The sequence below is a fragment of the Thermobia domestica genome, chromosome 2 (assembly GCF_964235325.1).
Source record: "Thermobia domestica chromosome 2, izTheDome1.hap1.1, whole genome shotgun sequence".
In the NCBI taxonomy this organism is placed as follows: domain Eukaryota; kingdom Metazoa; phylum Arthropoda; class Insecta; order Zygentoma; family Lepismatidae; genus Thermobia; species Thermobia domestica.
Genome location: NC_137455.1, coordinates 92,071,814 through 92,098,290, shown reverse-complemented (window position 1 = coordinate 92,098,290; position 26,477 = coordinate 92,071,814). Strand labels below are relative to the sequence as shown.

The following is a 26,477-nucleotide window of genomic DNA, read 5'->3' as shown; positions in this document are numbered from 1 at the left end:
ACTCATTAATAAAAGATAAATGAGCTACTAAATAAAATGTAAAGACACGCCTCTCATTTAGAACAGTCCATTGTGGGCCATTCGGTTCCATGATATTGGCACATATAGGAGCTGTTGTGGTCCAAGCGATGCCTGGATCCCCTTTATGAAACGGGTTTTCCCAGATATCCATTTGTGAAAGTAAATTAAACCTCTGAGCTACATTTGAAAGAGAGTAAACAAGAAACTATCCGCCTCTACAAGGGATTGAACCTGTGCAGTTCAGTGGTTAGATATGCATAATCAACAACGTCGCTACGGGTTTCGAAATTATAGATGGTAATGGAAATTTTGACTTAGCGTTTAGAAAATTATCCTCCCCTCCATTCTGTTTAATTTTAATTATTTTAGTTCTAGAAGTGATTGATTGATTGAACCAGAGTTTAACGTCTTTTATGACACTGAGATCTGAGCCACATGAGCCCTCACCGAGAATCGAACCCACGCCGAGAGAACATATGGTGACCATGTAGCCATGAGGGAGTTCCAATTCTTAAAAATGGATGTTACTTTCTTTCATATTTAACTGTATTTCATGTAAACATAAGGAACAGAAGATTATTTGCATGAGAACGAAATCTGTATGTTTTACTTTGGTTGCAATGGGTTTGCTGATTGGATTAGTTTTCCAATTGCCTCATAATGCGAGTTCATTATCGAACATAGATGCCTTATGTTCGCCGTACCTACATACACTAGAATCGCACTGATAATAGGTCAAGATGTCCTCCTTTTGAATAGATTAATGTACGCTACCTTGTTATGGAAGATCCGGGTTCGATGTCCGCTGGGAGTTCATGTGTTTCAAAACCCAAAGTTAAACTGTAGGTCCACAGCGCATATAGCCGCTTCGCTAAAAGAAATGTTCTCCAATCCAATCATCAAATTCTGCAAGAAATCTATAATATTTTCGATCCAAGTTTTGTTTGGATTATTGTACCTCAACTCCAGTAATGGGACTTGTTATGAATGTCGTATATTTTCTGTACATTATGTAAAAAACAAAATGGAAACGTATCCTTTTATACACTTTAATCTCTAGTACGCTGTACAGTAATTTCACTTGAAATCTTTATTAGAGTGCAATAGTTAGAGTTATTTATGAAGCAAGGAAGAAACATCAATTAACATGACGTGTTGTATTGTTTGTATTACAGGAGCTGGTGGCTTCAACGCCGAATCAGCGAAATTGGCGAGGTATCTTGATTGCTCTTCTTGTGATCCTCGTCGTTCTTGGTCTCATAGTGTTCTCCATTGCACTTTTGTCACCGCCTGACGAAGGGCCACGGGTCAAAGGGGAAAAGTTCCTCCTGAAAAACATCACCAGCGGAGAATGCGAAGTTCCACGTTTCAACGGATCCTGGATATCAGGTAAGAGAGAGAGAACATCTTCAGCTATTCCTCTCACGTTTGCTACGAAATGCTTTGCAATTTTTCTCTCCATGTTTTTCTTTTTTCATCAATACACTCCATTCCCTTATGTTCCGGCAAACTTGTAGGTAGACTGTCGTGTTTGTAGGATTTTCCTAAAATGGCTGTCTCCTATTTTTCTTTACTTAGAGCGAAGATTTTCTCAAGTGATTATTTTGCGGGTGTGAATTGAATTGAAAATTTTGTTAAGCATTTGTACGTTGAAAGGACGAAATACTGGGACAATAATTGTCGTTAATGTGTATGTTTGTTACTCTCCCTGAACTGAATGAGAATTAAGAATTACTCGCATGGAATTTTAAAGGAAGGGTGTGGATGGAAGATACACACAAAATAAAAGCTCTAGTTTTTAGATATTAATTTTAAAAAGCAAAGAGCCCCACTATTCTACTTTTCTTATAATTTAGAAAGCGAAAATAACTAAGTCCAATCAGTATACAACAAACTTTATAGGATAAGTAAAGGTTTAATAAGTAAACAATTTTATGGCCCCTTTAAGTGGGTAGAGATTTTACTATCTCCAGCGTAATCCTCTTCCCTTCGCTAGTGGCTGCTAGTAGCAATAGAAGAATAGTCTCGGTTGTTGGGCATTGCATCGCAAGGAACAATTTATCGTGAGTTCGAATCTCACTGAAGAATATGGAAGTTTAAACAGTGCTAGATTTTTATGTTCGTGTTTCTGTCGGAATTTTCGTAGACCATAGTATAAAATGAATTAAAAGTCGATGCAGAGAAAAAATTGATAACATACGCGCTGTAGTGCATGCTGTCCGGGGGGGGGGGCTCGGTGGCTCAGCGGTAGAGGGTTCACCTATGGTGCTTAGGGTCCCTGGTTCGATTACAGTTCGCGCCAAGTGAACGTTGTGGTGGATAAACACTATGTGCGTGAGTTTTCTCGGGGTTCTCCTGTTTCCTCTTACTTTATTCATTCCACCATTCTATTCATTTCTCATCATCACCGTCTCCTTTAGCCTAGCCGGCATAATCGTGGGACGTAAAACTCAAAGATTTCTTTTAATTTTTTGCATGATGTTCTGGGTTCGGTTCCTGATGGGAAGTTTTTGAATGCACAACAGTGGTTCAAACCCTTCCTTAACTTCTCAATGCTGACTTACAAACGTGGTAGTGAGATTTTCTTTTTCACATGTTTCCAGCCTGTCTGCGTAGTATTGAATTCCCATCTTCGCATATTTCCGACCTACCTACGTGGTAGTAACATTCCTTTCTTCTCATGCTTCCGACCTACCTATGTGACAGTAATATTCCTTTCTTCTCATGCTTTCAACCTATCAATGTGATAGTGAAATTCTCTTTCTCACAAGATTCCGATCAACTTAGTGGTAGTAACTTTCCCTTCTTCATACGTTTCCGGGCTTATAATGAGGTACTGAGATCCCCCATCTTCACGTACTTCCGATCTACAAGTACCTACGTAGTATTGACATCTCCTTCTTCATATGTTTCCGATCTACTTACGTAGTAGTGACCTCTCCTTTTTCTCGTGTTTCCGACCTAACTCCATGATAATGACATTTTCTTCTTCATAAGCTTCCGACCGAACTACGTGCTCGTAAGTTTCCTCTGTTCATGTGCTTTTGACCTATCTACGAGATGGTGACTTTCACTTCTTCGTTTGCCTCCGGCATTAATACGTTGTAGTGACTTCTGCAGTCAAATGTTTGAAATGACATAACTTCTATCTTATTTATCGTATTTGGGTAAAAGTTTTTCATCTTAAAGAGAATGCTTTGCGGATATGAGCTACAAAGTATAAATACCCTTCCATCTCTACGTTCAGACTATGATTTAAACCTACATAATTGAGTTGCTTATATGCCTATTAATTCTAGATCCCAGGTTCGATTCTCAGTAGAAGTATTTGGGTTGATCAAATATCATTAGGTAATTTAAATTATTTTATTTAGAACAGTAGGAATGTTGGGTTAGAAAGCCAGAAATAATAAGAATGGGATCAGAGGTTTTGACGACTCATCACTAAACCAAAAGCAGATTGGCAGCCGTACCTTTTCCTAAGCTCCAACGTTGGTTATTTTAGTTTAATTACCTGTTTCTGAGATTGTTTTACAATAGAAAAAGAATTGACAATTGTTATCCACCCTGCCAATATATGTATTTAAGTATAATTATGGACGGGGAAACGTTTCAAATTATGTAGTAGACCTTTCAGAAAATGAAGATATTACTATTCTAAAAAGATGAATATTGTGACTTATATAGAGGTTCGAGATTTCAAAGATAGCGTAAAGAGAAGTGTGGATTTAGTAAAGTGCGATTTTTAGTATCTCTACATGGATTTTTGATTATTTATTCATCTATGCTTTCATAATTCATTATATCATAGACGTTTTTGGAGGTGATTCCTGACACTAAGATAACAGAAAAAGTATAGACCAACTTGGGTGCACAAATGATTCATTTCGGAGTTATAGGCTGCCGAAAACATTAAAGAAATGAACTATGGAACCTACCGTAGTCGAGTTAAGACTTCACTTACGAACTAATATGTGTCCTATCCAAATATCCATGTTTCAGAATCCTAAGGCACTAACGCAACAATATTTATAGAGAAAGTTTGGCTAAGGTATATAATTTGAAGTACTTACCAACTACCTCTATAAAAATTGTTGAGGAAGTACTTTAGGATTCTGAAACATTGATATTTTGATAGGTTCCATACTAGTTCCTAAGTGAAGTCCTGACCCGAATATTATAGGTCCCATAGCTTTTGAGCTATGGACCTTTAAAGTTCATTTTTTTCATGTTTTCGGCGCCTATAACTCCGAAAGGAAGTGTTTGTGCATCCAGGTTGGTCTATACTTTTTGATTTATCTTGGTGTTAGGAAACAACGTTGTCGGTGTTGTTTTGATACACCCTATATAAACATATTCTCGGCAAGAACTTCAAATACTTTCTAAGAAATAGCTATTTTGGGAGCAAGGCACCTTTTTGCACCATAGGTGGTAGTTATGGAGTGGCATGTAAGAATAATCGAAAATGAATGATATTAGTGTCCAATCCATAGATTTCGGGGTCGCTGAGATGAATAGTGAGACTCCAACTCAACCCTTATCGACGTGAGGAGTGAGAAGGGGTAAAAATAAATGCCAAGATCGATATTATCTTTTGTATATGATCGCATCACGGGAAAGCGGCTGATCCATTTGAAATTAATTTGGATTACAGTACCCACTTCAAGCAGAATTCTTATCATATCATACACTCCAAGCATAGCTTGGAGATGGTGAAGGTGTTAATATGTAAATGTAATCGAAAGCAATTATGTTGGTGTTTAGTTCATAGATTTCGAGGTTGAGCTGAATAGTGGCACTCTCACAACATTCCGTTCCAAAAAAGCTGAATGCCTCGTTAATATAGATTAACAAAAGAATTCATCTATAGATTCACACGCGAAGTTGTTCATAGAACTTGAATGTCATAGTTTCAACTTGATTAAAAGCAATGTGTTTATCAGTCAAAGAGGCAAATTAGTGAATAAATCGTTTTTCCTTAAACATTTAATACCTAACTCTAGTAATCAAAATAGAAAACGCTTTTAAACTTGAATCTATTCAAATACATATATGCTTCTTTGTTCTTCATATGGCTCGTGTATTTAAAGTACACAAATGTGCTTTTAATAATCTGTCCACCAGGGAGGTCTGTACTAAAATATCCGAACCCTTCTAGTTGATGTTTATTTCAGAGAGAAAAGCCTCATTCAATGATTGCCATGCTAATGGTCTTCGTATGCTCCATTATCTGCAACATAAAAACACTGCTTGTTTAATTTTTTTATTTTTTAAAGGGTAAATTGAAAATAAACAGTGCAGATTGACGAAACCCCAATAAACGTGTGGGCTTAATATTATGTCTTAATGGGACAATGGCAGACACTGTTTGCTAGGTTTAATAATACCCATATATCTCTTAATTGTTTTCAGTTCTGGTCTCGTGAAAAGCAGAAGCCTTTCCCAACCCTGTGCTCATTATTCCAAGGACGTTTTTGTTGACTCATCCCATTGTTTTGCAGCAGTCACTGACAATAATGACAGACCTCTTTAGACAATGAAAGAGAACATTTGATGGACAGGAAGGAAAAATACAGAAACGAATTTAAGGATTGTAAAGTTTTTTTCTCTTTTGACATATGAGTGGGATGTGATGTTTTCAAACATAACTTTGCATGTTTTTCTGGCGCCAATTCTTTATACAGCAGAATTGACTTATCATCAAAGTCGCTTTCTTACCTTGAATAACAAGAAAAGTAAGACTCCTTGTTATTACACTATAGACGGAATATGGCCAAATAGCTCCTGCACAATTAGCTAACTTATGCGCAGTTAGTGCATTGACTTTCATTGTCATTGATGTTAAATTTGCTATTATTTAACACAGTTAATTCCCCAAATTGCCTCCATATAAATCAACTACAGAAAATCTGTATCTCATCGGCACAAACAGACGCAAAGAAAAGCAAGAGCACAAATCATTTACTTGATCGGTTAGAGTAGAGTTCAGTGTTTCTTTCTGTTCCAATTCTATATAAGGACGTGACCTACAGCTTAATGTGGGATCAGAACCAGATTATCTCACGCCAGGAATCGAACGCAAACCATTTGATTACATAAGAACACTATTTCTTGTAATAATTATTTATTTATTTTATTCTTGCTCAATCCTGTGCTTCATACTGAAATGCTTAAAAGGTTTAGCTGTCATTACTATCTGTTAATGTATTTACTTCTATTATCATAGTTTCCAGCCAATGACGTACGAAAATCTTTTTCTTACTCTATTATATGGAAACAATCCCCAAAACAAAATTTTCTCTAATTTGTAATAATAATAATAATAATAATAATAATAATAATAATAATAATAATAATAATAATAATAATAATAATAATAATAATAATAATAATAGTTTCAAAAGTACAGAAGCACGGTCCTTAACTAACATCTTTATCTTGACTGGTTAGTTATCCAGTTTAATAATTATATTGTCCTCTTCTTCTTCTCTCTCTTTCTTTCTTTTCATCATATCCTTTTCTCTCAGGCTCCTTGGAATACAGTTTTTTCTCGAATAATATCATAACAAGTTTATTTCCCTAGCAGAATCCCTAATAATTATAAAATTCAGCAATATTATTAGCATTGAACTAAAACAAGTCCAAACATGAGACATACTATTCGATAAATCTCATTGTGCTGAACAAAATGATATGGGTGATGGTAATTCTTCACCCGTAGCTCTCGAAAAAAAAAAAACGATTATTTGTAAACTTTAACAATGATGCTGTATAATAACCACGCTACCTACTGCGAATCTGATACTCAGGTATACATTAATCAGGCTTCCTACTATGGCACTAGTAATTTCAAAGCTGTGGAAACTTAATTTTTTATCATTCAGACGAAAAAAGACAGGTATTTCTCAAATTTAAGCGAACTCGATAGCTGTTGATTGGTTTGGAAATGAAAATGAAATTAAATATTTGAGTTTAATGTCGCACGATTATACCATTTAGGCAAAGGGAGACGATGATTGAAGCAAGTCTGTGATAGTAGAAAAATTGATGGAATGAGGAAGTGGGAGGAAACGGGAGTACTCCGAGAAAACCCACGGAGACGATGCTGTGCAACACAAATTTACTTGGCCGGTAATCGAACAAAGGATCCCACGCATTAGAGGTAGTGAGCATCTATCATTGAGTCATTATCCCGCAATTGATTGTTTTTGAGCAATCATGATAAGTGATGATTTCATATGGTAGTCCGGAGGGGAGATTTTTCCGAACTACCCCTTCTCTGGACATAACGTTACATCTGTAATCCCTGAGTATTCAACGTGATTTACCAATATTTTCGCGCTACTGATTTTCCCCACTGTGTATTGGAGTCCCCTTCACCGTGTGAAAATCTTCTGAAATAATCATTAATCGTGTACAACTTTATGTTCTCTGAAGTCAAAATTTCCTTCTTCCGGGCTAAGTAAACCACACGAGCATACTGGTTGAGACTAAGAAACTAGTGTTGATAAAGTCAGTGGTTATACGCAAACAGAAGCTTCGATGATTTTACAATTAAAACATTTGAGGTTCATGTCTACCCCTTCGTTGTTAACAATTCCGGATTTCATTCTCTTATCTCGTCTCCTATCGTTTTTTGTCGTGTCGCGTCATTTCTCCAACCATAAAAGAGTGTAAATAAACAGTTGGAAATGACTAGTTTGAAGTTTAAGGAATGCTTTTACTAATAAAACCATGTCGTCAACGTATCTTGATTTATATAATTTTACAAGAGAGGCAATTTAAAGTGTCTCGTTTAACGTTGCACCGTGCTACTGACTCCAACATGTTCCATTTTCTGGACTTTCATATATCCATTAATATTAAAAATATTTCATAGTTGACAGAGCAGTTTAAATGATAAAATGTGGTGGTCATAACCATGTTCCTGAGTTACCAGACTACGCTCCTTCATCGACAATATGAGACGTGGTCCTACAGACTAATGTGGGATTTGAACCACATAATTTCCATTTGGGAATCGAACACGGTTCCAAGTCAATAGCTACAGCGCAAATACTAAATTGTTACATTCAGTGCACAAAGGAATTAGGACCACTTTTGGTTATTGTGGACGTATTTCATGTTTAAGATCTCTATCTGAAGCTCCTTTCAGATTGATGGCCTGCTATTGTAAATAACACTTACAATATAAAGAAATAAACCAGTGTTAACCCTGTATTTAAGCATAGTATATAAACCTTATGTCTCTTTTTCTCACAATTTGATAAATATAAGTCACTTTCTTTGTTCTCTGAACGCCAGAATTGCCCTTGCAACCAGTAGGTAGTAAAATACCTGATGGTACAGAAAACTGATATAAGGGCTAAGCAATTCTATGAGTCATCCCACAATTATCCTTATGAACACTAATCGATTTTATGGACTTGTCTTTAATTGATATCAGAAGGGATGGCTAAAATATTGAGTCAAAATATTGCCTATCCATGATAATTCTGATTTTAAATTTAAAATTTTTAGTTTACTGTGTTACAATGTACTGAAATTTTACGAGTATACTGACGGATTGAATAGCGCGTTTGATTAAAACTGTCTTATTTCTCGTTCTTTCCTATTGTAATTATGATATTAGTCACTATAAACTTAGTGACGGAACTTAGAAACAATTGGCAACATCCTATCAATGTTGCTTCCTTTTTCTTATCCCTTAAGACGAGTAATGACGGTACCGTATATGAAAAGAAAGAATTCAATGTTTTGAAGAAGATAGTGTTAAAATTTTTAATTCGCCAACGCTGAAGTCGCAATTTTAATACTTTATGAATAAACCATAGATACAAATTGATAATTTGCTTGCTAAGAATTAAAAAAAAGGAAAGATTGTGGATTCATAAAAGATTTTAATTGACCGCAAACTTCTTGCCAGTTTTCCTATTACTTATTTTAAATTATACATCAGGAACAACTGGTGAAAAACTTTCCACAACTTGTTAAATTTATGCTTAAATCTCACAGCTTATGGTTATAAATTAATTAATCTAAACAGACAATCTTCCTTAATTCAGACGATTTGCGTTATCATATTCAAGCAGTGAAATTATTATTTTTTTTTTTAATTTAAGAATCACCCTTGATCATTCTTTACGTCTCTTGAATCTCAGTAAATATTCTCCACTGGAAATCCTTTTTGCCATTAGTCATTGCATTACGGTAAGTTCTTATCTCTTAAAACTAACACAATGAACTTAATTCAACCAAATGCATAAATGAGTTTAGGAAAATATTATGATTAAGAGTATTTCGGGATATACTTTTGAATAAAACACTGAATATGAAAAATGCTTTATTATCTTGTATCATTTTTAAATTTACAAGGGCGACGAAATAGTTGGAGATATTTTTAATGTTATAAGTTTCTCAGTAATTTATGCCTGCTTTACCTATTCTTATGCCTTATTCTGAGTAATTTATATTTCTTTGCAATTAACATGAAAGAATATTGAATAGGAACAGACTAGATAGTAAAATTAAAAGGAGGTGGGCGGATAAGGGCCATTTTTCGCCCATCAGACAACGGAAAAATGAAGTGTCCGATTCCGACAAGTTTGCAATGTATTTGTATACTAGAAGATATGTTGCATATGTAAAAATAATAGATACGTGATAAAGAAAATAGTAAGTCATAGAAATGAGTGCTCAAAGAGAGTCCGTTTCAGCGTTTTGCGACATTTTGGTAATGTTTGCTGTCTTTGATGGAGGCTTATAGGAAGAAGGAGTCGATGAACCAAAATAAATCTGACTCGTCATAATATAACACTGTGTAACCTTTGATATGAGTACTAACTGATTTTGGTTCAGTGTGTCCTTCTACCTATTAGAGAACAAAATGTATTGCGCGAGAGTATAGAGCGATGAATACCGTTTATACGCTGTAATGTACGAGTTCAACTGGATACTCTAGCTCTGATGTAAGTTACTGATTGTGACTGAAAATACATGCTCAGCATGTCAATAAGATATATAAAGAAAATGTATTGTTTGCGCGGATATGTGTGTAGGGCAGCAAAAATAGAGACAGCACGTTATGGAGTATTGAGAAGGCGTGTCATTTCTGAAAGTGGTATGAGTAAAAGTGCGAGCAGGAAAACCAGTCGCAGAATGGCATGAAATTCTGCAATAGATATATATATATCGAAGAATCATACATACCACGCGTCAATGAAGTACCGGTGGGAAGTCATTAATACGTTATATTGCAATACTGAGGGAAAGATGAAAAACAACGACCAACAATCGTTACCTGATGTCTCCGATCCTTACACTCACGAGCACTTAAGTGACAAGGGTATGTACTCTCTGTACATACATCATGACGATGCTTCTGTTCTCCGAGTTCAGTGGTACTGTCAATGTAAAGTAGGCGCACGGGTCGTCGGATGTTGTGGGCATGTTGCTTCCGTACTATGGTTTCTGGATTACTAGCGCCACAATTCCACCGCAGTTAAGAAACCGAGTCTAGAATATACTCATACACTACAAGATGCCGCTGCAGGATGGTCCAGTGGCGATTCGGATGACAACAGAAAGCACGATGCCTAATCTGCAAACTAGCTACAAGTGTCTCCAGCTATCTGATTATTATCTATGCTTGATTATTTCCGATGTAATATATTGATCTCATAGTCGTAGTAGACTTCATTCTTCTTATTCTTGCCGTTAGTGTTCTATTTACTGTTGCTTTCTCGGATGCCAACTCATGACATTACTGTTTACGTTCCTCATTAACACACGACTTACGTCTTTGTTTATTTTATTTTTTACCTCTCACTTATAGCGCTTTCCATCAAAATATATTTGTTTTCTTATTTTTATGAGGTATACTATTGGAAACCATGCATTTCACATCTCGGGCCTGATGGGCGAAAAATGGCCCTTATCAGCCCACCTCCTTTGTTCATTCAAAAACACAGATTTCTAGTCTTGCGTATAGGGTATAGATGTTTGCTAATTTTAGATTGGAATCAAGCATGATTAAATATGTATAAGATAATATATAAACTTCCTTCCTATCGTTTTTCTAAACTTATTTGGGGACTCTAATGCGACTGTTGTCTACAACTTCTCCTTCCTCTTCTTCGGGAACCTTCTTCAAGTCCCATCCCGTGATTTAAAGTTTTTGTGAGAGTTTGTAGTCTGTATATTCCTCGTCTGTGTCTTTGCCACCCTAGTTTCCATAGGTAGACAAACACCATTCACAGAGACTAGGCAAACTTTTGAGTTCATTACAATGCAGTTAGAATAAAAGAAATAAATTCTAACCATTTCGTAAGTAGCAGGGACAGATCCAGGACGGACTTCTGGGAGAGGCAGTGGGTTGTAATACTGCTACTTAGAGCTACTTTTAGGAGCTCCAAACTCTGGGATGGGTTTTATTTATATATAAAATAAGAAAGTTTCGTCTTCTAGGGGGTGATCGCTCCGATCGCCCTCCTGGATCCGCCCCTGGTAAGTAGATTCCTTACTGACAACGCCACCTTGATTCGCATAATGAAATATAAATATGTTCGCATGTTAATCAGTATTGTTTCCTCCGTACTTTGTAAATATCATCAGTGTCGGATTTCCGGATAGACAAACAAGCAGTGGCATCATTTCAGATTTTACCTTAGAGGGGAGGTGCAAGACTATAAACTGACATAGGAGTTCTTTTTCAAACTTAGAGTGGGTAATTGTCCCCTGTTATCCTCAAATGATGCCACCCTTGCATACAAAAAAAAAAAAAAACTACCTAGGGCAGCAGAACTCAGATATGGGCCTCAAAAGAGAAAATATCGGTCAGGAAGCGTTGCGTGACGTCCACTAAACTGTTTGACCCAGCGTTCACTACAGTTGGCAAACTACTTAACACGCTCAATCTGACGAGTAAGTGCGCCTTTGGCCATAAATTGTCCAAGGTGGCAAAATCCTTAAATCCCCCATTGTGTGTCATAATACAGTATACAGAATACAGTATTTTCTAAATCGCATTGATTCACGTTTACCTTTGTATAAAGCCAAGTTTTTCCTGATGATACCAACTAAAAGCAAAGTGGTTGAATCTATTTAAAATAAAATTGCTGAGCATAGCATAGCATATAAGAGAAATAGTATTCATTTGTTTTCTCGCCAACTGCAGCTGCTACAGAAAAGACAAAGATTAAACAGTAGAGAGAAGAACAGAACATTCATAAAGTAAAACAGATGCTGATGACATGTCATAATATTTGTCTGGTTAACTTGGGAACTTGTACGCAATTTTTAATAGTTAATTACAAAGTATATTATTCTCTACTTTTTATCCACTTTTTTGTAATTTAATGAACTATAATTTATTTTCCCCAAAACAGATGGACCTCACATGATTTCACCTTTTCTGCGATGAGCGATGTATAATTATGAACTTGGTTTGCCTATTTGATGGGCAGAAGTGACTCTATCTCCATAAAGGGGCCGCGGTGGCTCAGTGGTAGAGCGTTCACCTCCGGTGCTAGGGGTCTCGGGTTCAAACCCTGCTCCCGCCAAGTGAACTTTGTGGTGGACAAACACCGTGTGCGTGGGTTTTCTCGGGGTTCTCCCGTTTCCTCCCACTTTCTTCATTCCACCATTTCATTCATTACTCATCATCATCGTCTCCTTTAGCCTAACCGGCATAACCGTGGGACGTAAAACTCAAAAATTTCATTTCATTTCATTTCTATCTCCATAAAGATTAAAAAGATCTAATGTTCATAGAGAAGCATTTTCAAACTGGTTTATACATTTATTTTACAGGTAGATGTACGTCAGTGTTAGACATCTGTGTTTCACTGTTAGGAGACAGTGGTATATTGTAGTACAAATATACAGAATCCGTAAGTTTACTGCAGAAATGTGTACTGAGCATGTTATCTATTTACTACATATGTACTACCTTTTTTTATCGCTTTTAGATGTTACATCATGTCGCTGCAGGATGTCTGACATCTAACAATCTTCCGTATATTATATACGTATGCGTATGTTACTTACGTCGGCTATATGTTATATACGTTCATCTGTATGTAAGATTCTGACCGCCTACACAGGATATTTCAAAAATTTGTCAAAATATTTAGGGAATGATTCCTCATATCAAAATAAGGGGAAAAATCATATGGTCACGCGGTCGGAAATGTATAGTTTCGTAGTTACAGGGTGCAAAAAAAACGTGAAAAAATGAACATTGTTCCGCTACTATACGACCGATTGTAGTAGGGTCGAGACATCACTGAGGAACTAGTATGTGAACTATCCAAATGTCCATCTTTCAGAACTTCCGGTACTTGCACAATCATTTTTAGAGAGGCTGTTTGGGGCTAGTTGATCACTCTTCACCTACGTCTCTAAAAATTAGTGTGCAAGTAATTACTGGAGCATTCTTAAACATGAATATTTGGATAGTTCACATACCAGCTCCTCAGTGATATCTTGGCCCAACTACGATAGTAGTGGAGCTATGAACTTTTGAACTAGAGTTATTTCACGTTTTCGCCACCCTGCAACACCCTGTACACATTTCTTTATTTCATAGAGAAAGTACTATAGACGGAACACTTATACGGAAAGAATTATAGAATATACGTTTTTAGTTATACGTTTGCTAAGTCGTACGTTAAGTACAAAACCTACATGATTTACGCATGTAGCCTAAGTTTTTTTCTTTGTGTGATACATAAAATAAAGTCTGCAAAAGACAGTAAAGAGGGGTGGCGCGAAACGTATATTTATGAATGAATGGGTTTATTTTATAATTATAATTAAGAATACCCAAACATTCTTTCCTACACGTTTGTGCAATCCGCAACTATTACATATTTTGAAGGTTGGATATTAGAGTTACGTGAAATGTACACTTTTTAGGTATACTAAGGTCTTTTTTTAAAAAATCGAACTTCCTTTGGAAGAGCTGATTATTGCTAGTGGCGTCATTGGAAAATTAATTTGCAGCCTCTTTTCTGAGAAAGAAACCAGTATTGATTTCTTTTACCCTAATTAACACTTAAGACAGGACGGAAGTTATTTTTAAACCATATAGACTAGCTATCAAGGGAAGCTTAACGTTGGAGGTTATGATCCACTACACAGGAGGATAATCTCTGAATAATGAATAATAAGTACAGTCAGCAACAAAAGAGAATACGCCGCTCCAACTTGTCTTTATGGTTTAAAGAACGAATTTAAATACAGCTTGATATCATTATAGAAATCAGCTGGAAATGTTTCTTCCATGTTTCTCGATCTTCAGCTTCCTTATTTAACTCCCAATATTTTCTTATATTTTTCAAATCGTTGATCAGTTCTATTGTTCTTCCTAATCCTAGCTTTTCTTCCATTTTTTCTTCTATTGAGGTGAAGAAGACAATTTTTTGCAAGATGTGTGCAATCCAATTAGCCTTCGTACGAAGTATGCTGACAAAAAGCGTTTTAAAACATCTTCGTGTAGTACTCTCTGCCCATTTTATCTTCCTCCAACATCACATTTCGAAGCTCTTAGAATATTTCTTTGCTAACTTCCTTAATGTTCAATTCTCTGCGTAATACTCTCTACTCCACACATAGCACTTGACCTACTTCATTCTTAGTCCAGTATTAAGCCTGCTAGTTAAGAGTGATCTTTTCTCGTGGAATGCTTGTTTGGCTATGGCAATTCTTGACCTAATCTCTTTAGTACAGCAATCGCCTCTCTTCAAAATGTTTCCCAGATATTAGGAGTTATCAACCTCTTCAAGTTCATTGTGTTCTACTCTGACTCATAAGGGAGCGTAGCCACGGGATATTCTCATGACTTTCGATTTTTCGATGTTGATTTTTATTCCATATGGTTTCCCTGAGTCAACTATTTTGTCCATCATCTCCTGTAGTTCTTCCTCGGATCTAGCTAAAATAACCGTCTTACCTGCATACCTGATCTTGTTAATTATTTGCCCTCCAGTCTTCAAATCTCTAATTCCTATTAATATTTCCTTCATTAAAATTTTACTGTAAATATTGAACAATTTGGGTAACATTTAACATCCTGGTTTGACTCCTCTTCCAATATCCACTCTATAGGTTTCTCCTTGATTCAAACGCAACCTCACTCGTTGTCCGATGTACAAGATTGCGAATGCGTCATCGGCATCTTCAGTTGACACTGATTTCTTTAAGTATTTTCAGAAATTTGGTCCAATTGAGCCGGTAGAAAACTTTATGCCCGTCGATAAAGGAAACACACAACTTTTCCTTTATGTCAAGAGCTCATTTCGATAAAATTCTCATCAACCCAATGGCATCTCTGTTGTCTTTTCGTTTCAGGAATCCAAATTGATCTTCTTGTATAGTTTTCCTTTATATAGAGAGAAAGAATTTAAGTAAAAGTTTCCTTGGCTTAATGATAACCAATTTATGTAAACTTTTCTTCGTTATAGGAAGACCAATTTCAATTACAGGTTTCTTTGGCGTAAACAACAAGCTTAATTAAAACTACATTTGCTATCCCATTATATTCAAGTGACTTGTCCTTGTAATGTCAATGGTCCAAGTTCAATTCCCCATGAGAATACCTAACTTGGATGCAGACCGGATAAGTAGTAAGATTTCATTTTATAGGTGCATGTTATGTAGTAGCTGTGCTCAACAGGGATGCTAAATTTCGTTAACTAAAAATTTCTTTAGTTTACAGTTTTCTTTGTACAGAAAGAACGGATTTATGTGCAATTGTCTCTGGCAAAGAGAGAACAAAGTTATGTTCAGTGTTTGTAGTTATATAGTTTCTTTGACGCTGAAAGAACAAGTATACATACAGTAATTTTCTTTCTTGAAGAGACAACGAATTTAAGCACTGTTTCTTTTGTTACAAAGAGAGCAAGTTTGATGCATTTTTGTTTAACGTAAAGTGGGTCAATTTAAGTACAGTTCTATTGACGTAGAAAGAAAGAAAAAGTAGTTTGTATAGTTGGAGCGAAGAAATTCAAGTACAGTTTTCTTTTATATTGCTTTAGCTTAGAGAGAACGAATTCAAGTATGAACTAATGAATTCAAGTACAGATATTTTTTGGAGTATAACTCTGTTTCGTTTGGGGTTAAATAACACATTGAGATGCAGCTTTCTTTAGCTTGGGAAGAACGAATTAAATTACACAATTCTCTGTCATGTAGTTGAAAATTAATTTAAGTATTTCTTTGAAGTAGACTTCAGCAATTTTCAGATACTTACTGAGAAACGTGCTAAAATGGCTCCACCCCATCCAAGGTTACTGATATGTCAACACATTTGAAAAGATTAAACACTTTTACTGACCAGGGAAGGGCCCGAATGGGGTACTCGAGTTGTCAAACGACATGTATCAGATATGAAAGAGAGTGTGAAACTATGTACATATGCAAATTTATAGCGGCTGAGGGCAACATGGAAAAGCATGAGAGCCGGAAGAAATATGGTCGACCATAGGGATCAACAACACAGAAAGCTAAAGAATGGCCATAGAAATAAAGGTCAAATGTTTAGTAGTAGATGCATGATAAGATCTGCTGTGTGTTGGGGAACACGAACATCATGACCGCCATATTGAAAGTGGCCATCTTGAATTTTGGATTCACAATGTAAAAGAAAAAGTAGGTCATGTGACATATCAAATAGCATTGAAATCTTACCAGAAGTTGATTGGTGTTAACCATTCTGCAGTAACTATTATGAGCTGAGAAGTAACATGCAAGAAAGTCGTGAGGGGATATTTGCACAAACGTCGAAATAATCTGTTCGCCGTTTGGTGCATTTTCAAGACACGACAAATGACCAGCAATCACTACCTGCAAAAAGCGACAAGTACCAGTATGTTCTAATAAGTGTATGGAAAAGGGTATATGCTCTAAGCAACTGCAATATGTTCGCACGGGACGCACATCTAGAAAAAGAGTACAATGAGTATTTGCACAAACAAAGAGCTAGTAATATTGCAGTGTTAAAGATGTATAGTTGTTGTCAGGTAAATTACAAGTACAATTAACAATTTTGATGTAGTACCTCATATATCATCACATAAGCAAGTATACTGATAAAGGTCCGTACCAATCTATTAAGGACAGTTGATATGAAGAGTATCTATTAGAGTGTGATGAAAGCACAAGAGCTGTTCATAATGTCCACACTTGACGAAACAGGGATTATTGCCTGATGCTGCTGACAATCCGATGATGTTTTATAATCAAAACAAAAGGACATTGAAATCTGGAATTTTCTCGGATGCTCTTCAAGATTTCCAGCCATGTAGAAGACATGTTTGAAACTGGTGACCGGGGAGCACTAAACTGGAAGTGTGTAAAAGTTTGGACACGGATGAAGTTGTCACGATGCTATACATGAAAACCATCAATATGTAACGCAGCATCCGTGATATGCTCACGTACTGTTTATATGTGCTAAAGAATCCAACGTCGAGAATACGTCTAATGCATTTAGGGGACAGATCCGTAGCCAGCCCAGAAATGTAGAGGGAAGCGATCCAATTGTATTATAGTTCATTTGCAAACCTACCAAGAAAATTTTAGAGGGGTCAGTAAAATTTTAGGTAGGGCCCGGCCACCAGTGCCCCCCGTGGTTACGGGCATGGGGTTATCAGTTTCTTGTGAAACTCAATATTAGCTAGAACAGTGAAATGTGTCAGTTTATCATCTTTGTTACCAGACAACGAATCAATCAGCAGCAAGATGTGATTCTCATGCACATGTGGCCAAAATACTTCCCGAAGAAAAAGTTTCAAATCATCTTTGCACATATTCGCTGATTTTCTAGCAAGCGCCTAAATATTTTTTAAAGGGATGTCAGGCATCTTTGCAGGAAATTAACGATCTTTGACTATCTTTACCTTACTCTCAACTATTCTGCAATATAAACACACTTTTCCTTTGGTCTGTATGCAAACCAGAGTTCACCAAACTCTAACTTTTGCGCCATACTAGTGAGACTGACAGACTTTCTATGCGTGCTTTTTGCATGTCACTTCTCAACTCACAATAGAGTTACCATAGAATGGTTAACGCCAATGAACTCCTGGTAAAATTTCAGTGCCATTTGATATGCAACATAATCCACTTTCTCTTTTACATTGTGAATTCAAATTCAAGATGGTCGTTTTCGATGTGGCAGCCATGATGTTCACATTCCCCAATATATAGCAGACCTTATCGTGCATCTACTACCCAACATTTGACCTTCATTTCTGTGGCTATTCACGCGCGGAACGTGTAATTTATTACCTTTCTGTGTTATTGAGCCCTATGGTCAGCCATACTTCTTCCGGCTCTCATGCTTCTTCATGTTGTCCTCAGCCGCTATAAATTTGCATATGCACATAGTTTCACACCTTCTTTCATATCTGATGCATGTCGTTCAGCAACTCGAGTACCCCATTCGGACCCTTCCGTGGTTAGAGGGGTTATAACCGAAGGGTTTGTAATAACCTTTGAAAGTAACTATCTGGTTAGTTGAGTTATATTGGAAATAAACTAGTAATCTTCTCTATAAACGGAAATCAACGTTCACTATAATCATTTTGACATTTTTTTTTATCATAGACTGAGGCCTTTCTGCCTGGGAAAATCTTTATCGTTTTACTTCGGAGCTATTATTATTATAAACAGCGAACGCTAATGTCAGTGGTGAAAAAAAGTGTCTCTCCTACACTTGGGTGAATTTCCAATTGTGCATTTTGTACTAATTTGAGAATGAATAATGAAACTATTTTTTAAAAATATTTGCTCATAGAGTCACTAGAAAAATGACCTTAAAGTCGGGATCCTTAGATTACCGCTTATGTGAGTGGTAAAAATGCTTGCGCTTCGATACATTTTTCATTTCAGTTCTTATACTAATTTAGAGATCCTTAACTCAACTGAACACTTTTCAAACATACCTATGGGTGGAATCAAGAGAAAAATGACTTTAGCATTGAGATATTTATATGAATTTATATCCCAAATTTGATTTTTTTTTCTTGTGAATCCATGGACGGATATGTTTAGAAATAGTTTCATTGGTTTCAATATTCTCAAATTAGTACAAAAAGCACAATTAGAAATATATCCAAGCATGAACACTAGCCATGGGAAAAAGCGACACTTCCATGTTTCCAACTTTGGGGATATTTTTCTCTTGACTCCATGGTCGGATATGTTCAGAAATAATTGCATTGGATTCAGTGCCCTCAAGTTAATATAAATATATAAAGCTCAATTAGAATTTTATTCAAGCGTGAGCACTTTTTACCAGCAGTAGTATTATTATTTTTATAGGAAATTTTTAAAACTATAAACACTTCAATAAAGAGGATGTAACAAGCTGGCGACCTCACCTGGCAAGTGGCCATTTCAACGGTCAAGTCAAATTAGCAATAATGAAAATTTCTGTTATTGGATAAAAAATTCATATTGTGCCCCAATGACAAAAATTTGATAAATTTTGAAAATATGAAACCATCATTCAATTCATAATCTTAATATGGAAGATGTAGAAGAATAGGACGCAGGGAGAACGTAGGGTTGAAACTATTATCGCGAGGAATTTTATAGTATCAAATTAGAGTGATACGAACAACATACACTACAATTTTGTAAGCTCAATTCCTATCAACCTATTCATGCTGACTGAAAAACATAATTATAGACAAACATTACCTTAAAAAATAGTATTGAATATATCACTGATCTTCGATTTGATATTGAAAATAAAATTATATGTCAGGATAAGTAAGGAAATTAAGGGGGAACTGTTAAGTAACGTCATTGATTTACTTAAAAACTAATTGACGAAATGTTTTTCGAAGATTAAAGCAAATTTATGTAATATTTATTTACATAGGGTCTTGAAGAAATAAAGTGTGATATATTAAGAAGAATATTTCCTTTGTTTACAATTCTGAGTGCTATATATTTGACTTTTTTGTTCCATAAGCTGTTTGTAAGTCTAGGTTTGTTAGTACTTCGCTAGCATGCAATGGCCATTTACTTAATGCCGGATTGATGTTGTACCATCATCAGAGACCCCCTTCAAAATAATATCCTGCTACACACTGATTCTAACGTTGTCTCCACCGCTGGAAACAGTCCTGGAATGCCTGCTCTAGAATGCGCAAGATTTCACTCACTGTGCTATCCCGTAAGTCTATAATGCTGTCAAATTGTTTCTCTTTCAAGGGAGATTTCAGTGTAGGGAACAACCAAAAAGTCACTCGGGGCTAACGAGAACGAGTAGGGGAAATCGTGTGCGATAGGGATTATGTTTTGGCCCAAGACGTTGAACACCAGTTCTGAAAAGTAATCCGGTGCATTGACTATGCACTATGTAAAGCATTCAGACCAACTACAGGTAAAGATACTTACGATATACAGTTGTTGTTGTAATGGCCGGAATCAATGAATTACGGCGTGATTTTCTGACGTATCCACCTTATTAAGCACATTTGGCTTCATTAGATTTTCATCAGTTCCTTAAGCTGAAGATATACATTGGTGGTTTTTGATTTTCTTGAAATTAGAAATTTAAAGCATCAGTGAAATATTTTGCAGTCGTGAAAGATTCTGATTTCCGCAGTGATGTAAACCAAATGTAATTTTGTCAAGGAAGATTATTATGAAAAATAGACACAATTTTCAAGAGGGAAATCTGTATTTTGAAAGTCCGAGAACTTCAAAAGATTTTCATGTATAAAGTAGGGTTTTAAGCTATATTTAATGTATTAAGGGGTGTAACACCAACTCCAATAAATATTTGAATGTAGCACTTTCTACGCATGTTAGTAATGTATTTATTTGTTAGTAATGACAAAATTATTTTATGATTCAGTTAAATGGAAGATATTAGTGTAGAAGCTTTGATCAAATGAATATTAAATCAATAATCAGGAGATTATCATAGATTTTTTGTATTATTTTTCTTCCTTCATTTCTGAAATAACTTCAAAACCATGCTATTGTATCAAAGAATGAAACTCTTTTATACTGAAACGAATAAATCACAATTGAGAACGAAACACAAGAACCTTTGATAATTCTCGGTCTAATTATTCAATTTATCTTTAGGAGCAAAGTTGCAACATTGATCTCTTAAATTTAGTTACAATATTGTCGATTAGACTTATATTCATCTTAAGGTTCTTAGCCATGTTATTCCGCATTTTTTTAAAAAAAATTAACTAACATCTTTATAATATTGGAATGATATTTAGATGTGCTACAGGCCCGTAGCTAGTGCAAAAAAGTAGGGAGGCCGGCAGAAGAGTTAAGGGTGTCCGTTTCCCATCATATTATATATATAATTCATCACCATATTATAGTTCATTTGCAAGCCTACCGTAAAAATTTTAGAGGGCACTAAAAATTTAGGGGTAGCGGCCCCCGTGCAACCCCGCCCATGGATACGGGCCTGGTGTGCTGTCTTCAACTTGTTATCTGTAGCTAGTAAGTTGCAAGTGGGCAAAGAGTATCCAGAAAAATATAACTGAACCCTTTTACGATTTGATGTTGTTTATCGACTCCGATATTTAGGTTTTATAGAAGAATTAATTTGTTATAACACAATTTGTTTGGGTTCATTTCAGATAATATTTGTGATGGTTTTAGGTTATTAGGACTTAAGTCCAGATAGACACCGTATATATTGTACCAAAACAATGTTGTGCAAGTACGGAGGTGCAAGTCAAAAATCTCAGATTACTCAAGACAAGGTATGTTTTTGGAGATGATGGTTAATACTCCCATCCTAAAATTTTGAACAGCTACTGAGGTCTTAAGATCTAGGTTGCATAAAAGAAACCCAACACTTATAAAAAGTAAGAAACAGACGTGATGATTAGAAATTGAAAGTGATAGAATATTACAAAGGATTAACGTATGGATAGATTATTCAAGAGCAGTATCTTAGAGTGTAGAAATGATCCTCTGGCGTCCTCCATCCATATCTGGTAGTTAGCAAAAGTGATTGGCTGGATAATGTTATGGTCTCTGGCTAGATAGAAGACCAAAAGCTCCTCAATGGAAACCATGATGCTTTTCACTTCCAGACTTAGATAGTGACTATCTCTCCAACCAACAAAAAAGAAACCATTAGTCTTTGCACCAACTAGACTCGAAGCTTTTCCATGCTCATATTGGGTTAAGTTTAGAGTTACCCCTCCGCTTTTTATAAAAAAACAGGAAAATTTACAGGAGAAATGAGGTAAGAAATGATAATTTGAAGTTGGCTTGTGTATAGCCCGCTCCCCCCAGTTCTTTGTCACCGGAACTGGAAGAGTCACTACTACTACTACTACTACTACTAGTCTACCACTACTGCTGCTGCTACTACTACTACTACTACTACTACCTACTACCTACTACCACTACTGCTGCTGCTGCTGCTACTACTACTACACTACTACTACCGGTACTACTTACATCGAGAACAGAACCCAACCAACCCCTGCGGGGCTTCTAACCCATTCCTACTACTAGTACTACTAGTATTGCTACTAACTACCACCACTACTACATCTACTACTACTACTACTACAACTGCTACTACTACTACTACTACCGCTACTACTACTTAAACTAAAGCCTCCTTATCACAAGATTTACATCTTAAATCTTTATAACATGTGATTCCGATTCATTATGAACTGATATGAACCGTTAGAACCACTATGATTCGTTAAAAATCACTGGGGGGAGCGGGCTATACTCAATCCTTTGAAGTTTTTATTTGATGTTTAGGAATGTAAGTTCGGCAGGAGAGTTATGTTTAATACGAGAAAAGATATGTGTAAATTAGTAGACCTACTATTTGCCGAATGCAGAAGCATTGCGGAAGGTTTCAGCAGCATGGTAGTTGTAAAATATGGCGAATATGGCGAACAGGTGTAACGGATGCGCAAAAATAATGAAGAAAACCTTTTAAAATTTTGTGAAGCACACGGAGTACTGAAGTTAAGTGAAATGTAACAATTTTTAATATTTTAAGCACTGTTTTTTGTATGTTCTAAAGTCCAAGGGCACCTTCAGACTGGAGGGGCAACTCTAAACTTAAGCCCTCATATTGGATAATTATTCGGCGATGGTCACCCACAGCACTTGTGCTTGAGATCTTCGAAAATAAGTTTTTCGACTGATCTTTGCATGTCAACCTCTCGTTACCACGACCCCATCGTCACTCGTCCGTCGAAACTCTTGATTCTCGGTTTTCAACCTGGAAGTTGCTCCCATATTAATCTTTCAATTCTTCACAGTATAAGTGTATAGTTATTGATGCACATATTTATGTTCGCTATTAAAGGTATTAATTATTAATTCTTTTATGAAAGTACCCAAGAAAGTTCTGTCGCTTTTTGTGGATCTGTGTTACATTGGCCCTCACACCGTGAGTTGAATGCGAATGGAGATAAGGCGAAGGTCAGTTGTTGGTGTACGTATATTCAATATATTACTTGGTTGCAGCAGTTCAGTTTCATCATGAATTTGCGTAAGGATAGAGTGAGTACGGGACCTCTATAGAGATCATAAGGGCGTGCATGCTGTACGAGTTCAAACTGGGGTCAAACGCCGCTGCAGCGGGGCGGAAAATATGCCAGGCATTTGCTGAGGGTATCGTGACAACGCGGATAGTGTAGCGATGGTTTAACAAGTTTAAGGACGGTGACGAAACACTCGAAGACGCACCACATGCCGGAAGACCATCATGTGTACAAAGTGCAGATATTCAGGTAGCAATTGAGGCGAACAGTGACCAGACATGTGAGGAACTGTACTTACAGTGTCAGTGGAGAAACCATGCCGCAGTATCTCCATCAACTTGGAAAGCACTACAAATTGGGTCGATGGCTCCCACATGATTTGACTTCAGGCCAGAAGACAACGCGAGCAGACACCTGTGTTTCTTTGCTGTCTCGTCTGAGAAAAGAGCCATTTCTGGACACGGTTTGACATGTGATGAAAAGTGGGTCCTGTACAAAGCTCCACGGCGCTGTCATCATTCATTAGCATCCCATGAACCGGTTCCAAAACACCCGAAACCAGCACTGCATCAGAAGCAGGTTCTCCTATGTGTTTGGTGGACTTCTCGCGGCATCGTGCATCGGGAACTGCTACCAGTTGTTCAGAACATCAATGCGACTGTGTACTGTAAGCAGTTGAGCCGTGTTCACGAGAAACTCAAAACTTTGGAGCCAGCACTTTTGAATACCAAAGGGGTCCTCCTGTTACAAAGCAACGCTAAGCCCCACGTGGATAGGATGACCCGGAACATCATTCTACGCCTTAGATGGGAAACACTATTGCATCCGCCACACTGCCCGGATATTGCACCGTCCTATTATCACCTGTTCCATTCCTTGGACCATCACCTTAGAGGTCGCCAGTTTAAATCCCTAGCAGAGGTGCAAAATGCACTTGATACATTCTTCGCTCCACGGTCCACCAAGTTCTACCGCCATGGAATCCATGACCTTCCAGAACGTTGGCAGAAGGTCGTCGATGCTGATGAGACTATTTTTAATCTTCCAGATTACGTCTTAGATTATATATCGATGTTCGAAGGTGGTAGTGAAAAAGTGACAGAACTTTGTTGGTTACCTTTATATTGTGGCTATGGTTTAGGTTTATACAGCATCGGAAATTGCGTTATAGCTATAAGTGATTTGGACAAATTTTGAATAAATCATAATCTTGTTTAACACCCAATTGTGATTGACATATAAGCAAATAGTTAGTTCTTCAAAAGATAATGAAAAACGTCAGAATTTTAGAAAGTTATCTAGCTAGAGTTGAGCACGAGACGAGTCCCGAGAATTTTTGAGAGGAGACAAAACTCTTTCAATGGAAACATCGCTTTTTGAGACGAGAAGTCATTTACATAACAAATTTTCGAGACGAGCCTGTTTCATGTTTCGTACGTCAGATAGAGCTAGACTGTATCTGCTAACTGTTATTACTTAAAATAATATTTTTTTCACAGATCTTTCCTATAGTTCAGGATTTTGAATGCTCAATAATTATGATATCTTGTATTGAGCACCCAAATTTGTGATTACATTGGCTTAGTGGTAGAGCGTTCATCTCTGGTGCATGGGGTCCTTGGTTCGATTTCAGCTCGCGCCAAGTGAATTTTGTAGTCCACAAACACCGTCTGGATGGGTTTATTCGCGGCACTACCGTTTTCTCCCACTTTCGTCATTCCATCATTTCATTTATTTCTCATCATTACCGTCTCCTTTAGCCAAGCCGACATAACCCTGGGACGTAAAACTTAAGAGATTTCATTTATTTTCTAGCTTTATGATTTTATAGAAAATATTTGGAAACAGTAAGTTTATTTGTGTAAATATTACCTAGCTTACTTTCTACATTTTTAATAAGTTATTCTTCATTTTATGAGTTATTCACAAAAAATTAAAAATAGTGGGTTGAACTTAAAGAAGAGTCTTAACAAAAGAATATAAATGTGAATTAATATATCTTTAATAGTATATATACTAATGTTGATCTCAAAGCATTCTGTAATCAAAATGTAATAATACGTAGAATATTGAGTCCCGTGGAGAGAATATAAAATAGTCCATCATTTTCTTTCCTATTCCTTTTGGCACAAGAATAACATTAAAACGTGCAATTACCATAACCAATTTACAACCTTGTTTCGCAATGATAAACCACTAATTTTGCTTTTTTCATAAGGTCATCGTTTCACCAGAGGAATAAGAGATACTTCTCTCTTTCATTTTCCATTATTTTCACGGAGCGTATGGATATACGTATGCTTCAATTTGATGTTTTTAATCTTATTGCAGTCATTAGCATGCAAATGAAAGCCAGACCGTAGTTATTACCATGAAATAAAATAAATACATCTTTTGTTGAAGTGTTGTACAAGGGAGGATCATATGTTTGACTGTGTTTGTGGTGTTAAATGGAAAATATTCTTCTATTCGTATCGTAAATTATTGTTGGAAGCTTAATAAATGTAAACTAAAACAGGATCAATTTGAATATAACTGTTTGTGTTAGTTTATTCTTATTTTTTCTTTCTTTTCCAAAATTCAACCCCATTCGTTTTGTCCGTACTAAATAGGAATAAAGGAAACTACATTATCGCTATGATCTTTCCTCAATAGTATGGTCGCTCTACGAGTAACTTACAGTAGGTTTGTTAGACCTGACTGATCTTCTTAATGTTTCAGTTGTTATATGTGGCTGAAATGTTTGTTTGTGGGATATGAATAAACTCGTCAGAGTAATGTTTAAGAAAATCGGCCTAAAAGAACTCATTCCTAAAACTACGTCTTGTAAATTTTTAAATGAAAAAGACTTGTAAAATATTTTAGATCTTTTAATAGGGTATTATATATATATATATATATATATATATATATATATATATATACAGAGAGAGAGAG

At 36.2% G+C, this 26,477-nt stretch overlaps 1 protein-coding gene across 2 annotated transcripts in view; it reads left to right on the top strand.

Annotated features, from left to right (window-relative positions):
• The window catches only part of LOC145674097 (inactive dipeptidyl peptidase 10-like), a 398,407-nt gene that overhangs the window by 146,692 nt on the left and 225,238 nt on the right, over nucleotides 1-26,477 (top strand). For both annotated transcript variants that reach the window (XM_081743927.1, XM_081743924.1), the window contains exon 2: nucleotides 1,197-1,410. In XM_081743927.1, the coding sequence (XP_081600053.1) occupies nucleotides 1,197-1,410 (214 nt within the window). The remainder of the gene's footprint in view (nucleotides 1-1,196; nucleotides 1,411-26,477) is intronic.